At 51.3% G+C, this 4,355-nt stretch overlaps 1 protein-coding gene across 1 annotated transcript; it reads right to left on the bottom strand.

The window, feature by feature from the left end:
* Positions 1–228: 228 nt before the first annotated feature.
* LOC110544388 (keratin, type I cuticular Ha1) lies at positions 229–3,870 on the bottom strand. The gene is made up of 7 exons (XM_060388389.1): positions 3,458–3,870; positions 3,166–3,248; positions 2,659–2,815; positions 1,810–1,971; positions 1,594–1,719; positions 1,199–1,419; positions 229–666 (listed from the first exon to the last, which is right to left on the bottom strand). Exons 1-7 carry the CDS (start codon positions 3,803–3,805, stop codon positions 513–515), a joined length of 1,251 nt encoding a protein of 416 aa, XP_060244372.1. The 5' UTR covers positions 3,806–3,870; the 3' UTR covers positions 229–512.
* Between the last annotated feature and the right edge of the window lie 485 nt (positions 3,871–4,355).

The following is a 4,355-nucleotide window of genomic DNA, read 5'->3' as shown; positions in this document are numbered from 1 at the left end:
AATGATGAAGGGGAGAACAGCAGCCCAGCGTTGGAGCAGCGTCACCCTTCCTCCTGACAGCTGCTCTACCTCACCCATGGGTCCAGGGTGTCTGGCTAGCCAATCCGCCCATCAAGAGTCAAGCGATCGTAAAGCCTGGCTTTCAAGTGGCTTTTTATAGAGTCCACAAGTGATGAGCAGGAGGCAGCAAATGAATACCAATGAGAAAGGCGTCTGCTTTTGCCAGGAAAATGTTTATTGGGAGATTACAAGGGAGGGACACTGGCACTTCAGAGTCCTCTGGGCAAAGCCAAGGAAGAGTCAGGCGCTTCTGAAGGAAGAGGCAGGCAGGGTATGGTCGGGTAAAGGGTGCAGTAGATGAAGGTACAGTTTCTGGGTCTGTCGTCCCGGGGCTCCTCTGGCCATTCAGTTTGTGGTTTTACTCCTATTTTGTGGAATGAACTAGAAGCAGGTCAGAGCTCTGGAGTGCTAAGCCCTGCGTCCTTGCTCCTTTGCCACCCCCCTCCCAGGTTCTAGCGTACAAAGGAATTGCATGGCCCACAGCGGGGACGGGGGACACAAGGTGTGCAAGGAGCAGGGGGTGGGCAGGGGGTGCAGGGGTTGGAGACGCAGGGTCCAATGGGCTTGCCGCACGCATTGCTTGTGGCGCAGGGGTTGCAGGGTAGCCTAGAAGTGAAGAATACAACAGGAAGGTGAGGTAAGGCAGACATCAGAGCCTTCCCCAAGGGCACAAGTCCTGGCCTGGCCTAGAACAGAGACATCCAGCTTCCCCCCTACTGCAAAACCTTTAAATCACCAAAACTCATCCCGTTACAGAGAGCCCCAGGTTCTACACAGACCCCAAATCTATACACTCCCGGCTGTTGCCTTTGAGTGGGATACTGCCCTTTCCAAGCTCCTACTGCCCCTTACACAGAGAACTGGAGGAATCTGCTCTAGCCTACCCAAGGGCAATTGCACAACCAGCTAAGATAGCGTGTATCTTAAGAACAGCTGTGTGATTTCGATTTGCACACAGACAACTGCCCTTAGCAAGCCATTTGATGTTCCTAACAGTGTGTATTGTGAGTTCTGTCTGAGCGTGTCTGGTGGAAAGGTGTGATTTGCTTTCCCAAGGTAGTCAGTCTCTGAGGGGTCCATTTGAGTCTCACTTTCCACTATGAGCTCTCCTGAAGCCCATCCATAGCTATGCACTCACTTGCAGTCCTCGCCCTCCAGCAGGCTCCTGTACGTGTTGATCTCACACTCCAGACGGGCCCGGATGTCCAGCAGCACCTGGTACTCCTGGTTCTGACGCTCCAAGTCAGCACGAATCTCCCCAAGCTGGGACTCCACGTTGGTGATCATGTATTGCACCTGGGACAGCTGGGAGCTGTAGCGAGCCTCGCTCTCAGTCAGAGTGTTCTCCAGGCTGTTTCTCTGTGGGGAGAAGGAAAAGGCTGTCACAGGGCTGTGCCCTCTAAAGGCTCCTGCGTGGCCTTCCAAAGAAGCCACAAGCTTCAAGAGCTAAGCAGAGGGAGGGTCCCCAAGGACGCCCCAGGGCTCTGCCCCCCTACTCCACACTGCTCAGCACCAGGTCTGGCCAGTACCCACCATGTTGTGCTGGGCCTGCAGCTCGATCTCCAGGGCGTTGACTGTGCGTCTCAGCTCGATGATCTCTGCCTGGCAGGACTGCAGCTGCTCAGAGCTGGATACCACCTGCTTGTTCAGCTCCTCAGTCTGCAGTAGGCAAAGGGAGAGACAGGATCAGACCCTGCCTCAGGGCCCCAGGGGACTCCGTTCCTGAGTGACCACGAGCTCAATGCCCACCTGTGTGGTGAACCATTCCTCCACTTCCCGGCGGTTGGTTTCCACCAGGGCCTCGTACTGACACCTGGTCTCATTGAGCACGCGGTTCAGGTCCACGGTGGGAGCAGCGTCCACCTCTATGTTGAGGCGGTCTCCAAGCTGGCAGCGCAGGGTGTTGACTTCCTACAGATGCATAAAATCAGAGTTACTATCCTCAGTGAATCACTGAGCTGCCACAGAAGGGCAGGCTAACAGACACATTTCCCATATTGAAAAACTGTGAAAGATTCCGAATGCAAAAAAATGGCTGGACTGGTTAACAATTCTTGCTACAGAAGAAGAAGAGGAAGAGGGAGAGAAGGAAGGAGGAGGAAGAGGAAGAGGAAGGAGAAGAAGAAGAAGAGGAGGAGGAGGAGGAGGAGGAGGGGAGGTGGAGGAGGTGGTGGAGGAAGAAGAAGAGGAGGAAGAAGAGGAGGAGGAGGAGGAGGAGGAAGAAAAAGAAATATCATGTCATGGCCACTCAATCCTCACCAAGACTTGGGAACTTTAAAGGCAACATCCTTCCACCATGACTTATTGACCTTAGCAGGAGAACAATCACCTCACTAATACAGCAAATCCAAAACTCTACAGCTTGGTGGATAATCGCTAGCAAACAGAGATGTCTGGGAAACAACACATGGGTTTTAAACATGAGGCATATCCTACCTGAGAACTAGGACAAGCTCATCCCTAGTTTTCTCTCATTGGGTCTTGGTGGCTTTGAAGGGTTTCATGAAAGCATCCTGAGGTTCACAGTTATACCCTTAGTTCTTCTTCTCCCAAACCCAAAGCCAGTTTGTTTCAGCTAGTTTCTTCAGTTAGTCTCACCTCCTCATGGTTCCTCTTGAGACACAGCAGCTCTTCCTTCAGGGACTCCACCTGAGCCTCCAGGTCAGACTTACAGAGGGTCAGTTCATCCAAGATCCGGCGTAGGCCATTGATGTCTGACTCCACCAGCTGCCGCAGGGACAGCTCTGTCTCCAACCTGAAAAGAAAAGAAAAAATAAAACAAAAAAAAAAAAAAACAGGGTCAGAGAAGCAACTGACAGAACTCCAAGAGTCAGAACAGTAATCTTTATTTGATGCCATTTGCCTTGTCCTCCTACTTCCTGCAATGAATAGACACAGGAGACAGAGACTTCTGGATGCATCATCAAAACCCAACACTGTTCTTTTTCATTCTTGTGATTCCTTTTGTTGGTTCTGCCCTAACATCTTTTGCAGAACTGTTCACAGCTGACAGATTTTCCGTTTGGAAAAGTTTTGGAAATATCCTTCTCTAACTGGAAGTTAAGCCAAAGGAAGGGATGCTAGTGAGAATGTCAGACCACTCACTTGGTCCTGAAGTCATCTGCAGCCAGCTTGGCATTGTCGATCTGCACCACCAGCCTGGAGTTCTCAGATTTGTTGCATAGGATCTGAGGAAGGAGAGGCCACATGAAATAGTGAGCATGAAAAATAAATAGAAGACTGTCAACTTCCCTAAAGATGGCTTGCAGTTATTTTGAAGGGAAAATGGAAAAGTAGAGATCATTATGGGACACAAACGAAAAAAGCAGTTCTCTACCTTAGGCTAAGATCCCATAGCAAGTTGCCATCACCTAGACATTACAGCAAGGCCTCTCACCTTCTGCTGCAGCTCCTCGATGGTCCTGAAGTAGGACTGGTAGGCAGGGCACACCAGGGGGTCCTGCTGCTGGTTCCTCTGCTGGATCTGGCTTTCCAGCTCTGCGTTGTCTCTCTCCAGCTGCCTCACCTTCTCTATATAGGAGGCCAGGCGGTCATTCAGTTGCTGCATGGTCTCCTTCTCGTTGCCATTGAAGGAGCCCTCGCAGAACCAATTACAGTTGCCGATGTTGGCGGGGATGTTGCAGGCCCCTGGCAGGGTGCAGCCGTGGCAGCTGGGGGGCACGCAGGGCCGGGAGGAGCAGCTGGTGCGGCAGCTCATGGCGGGCAGGCAGCAGCTGTATGGCATGGTGCTAGAGGGAGTGAGGTGCCTGGCTAAAGACACAGTGTGAATTCTCCAAGCTTCAGAGCTCTGGGTCTCCTTCCTCTGGTGAGCATTTATAACCCTTCTACAGAGGGTGTGGACACAGTATGTAACATCTTTTTTTTCTTTGTACTTCTTCAGTGATTTTCAGATGCCCTCCTCACCAGTCTGTCATTTGCTTCCCTCAGAAGAGTCCCTGGTCCCATAAAACTCTTTACTTGAGCTTCTTGCTAGGTCAGGACTCTTCTTCAGCCATTACACCCATAAAATCAGAGTTCTGTGGTAGACCTTCAAAGAAGCCACAGTCCAGCCCTGGTCAGTTGGGCGTTGGTCCATCCAGTGACATTCTTATGTGTTACAAGATCCTGAAGTCCCATAATCAACCTCATGCCCTGGCCTACCTGGCATTTCCAGAGAGAGAGAGAGATGGATCGGTTGAAGAAACAAGTTACATTCAGTTACAGCCATCCGCTCTTGTTCCTTCTGGTGAGAGAGAATGCTCTGAATGTTGCAGCACTCCAGGCCAAGGATGGAT

Source organism: Meriones unguiculatus, chromosome 7, assembly GCF_030254825.1.
Source record: "Meriones unguiculatus strain TT.TT164.6M chromosome 7, Bangor_MerUng_6.1, whole genome shotgun sequence".
Lineage (NCBI taxonomy): Eukaryota > Metazoa > Chordata > Mammalia > Rodentia > Muridae > Meriones > Meriones unguiculatus.
This window is presented reverse-complemented; position numbering and strand designations above follow the sequence as displayed.

What these genes read in the sequence shown, in the direction of transcription:
- LOC110544388 (XM_060388389.1), bottom strand. Translation starts at nt 3,805, where the DNA reads ATGCCATACAGCTGCTGCCTGCCCGCCATGAGCTGCCGCACCAGCTGC. An exon ending in GCAGATGACTTCAGGACCAA is followed by an intron (nt 2,816 to 3,165) that starts GTGAGTGGTCTG and finishes TTTTCTTTTCAG; the next exon opens with GTTGGAGACAGAGCTGTCCC. An exon ending in TGCAGGCCCAGCACAACATG is followed by an intron (nt 1,420 to 1,593) that starts GTGGGTACTGGC and finishes TTCTCCCCACAG; the next exon opens with AGAAACAGCCTGGAGAACAC.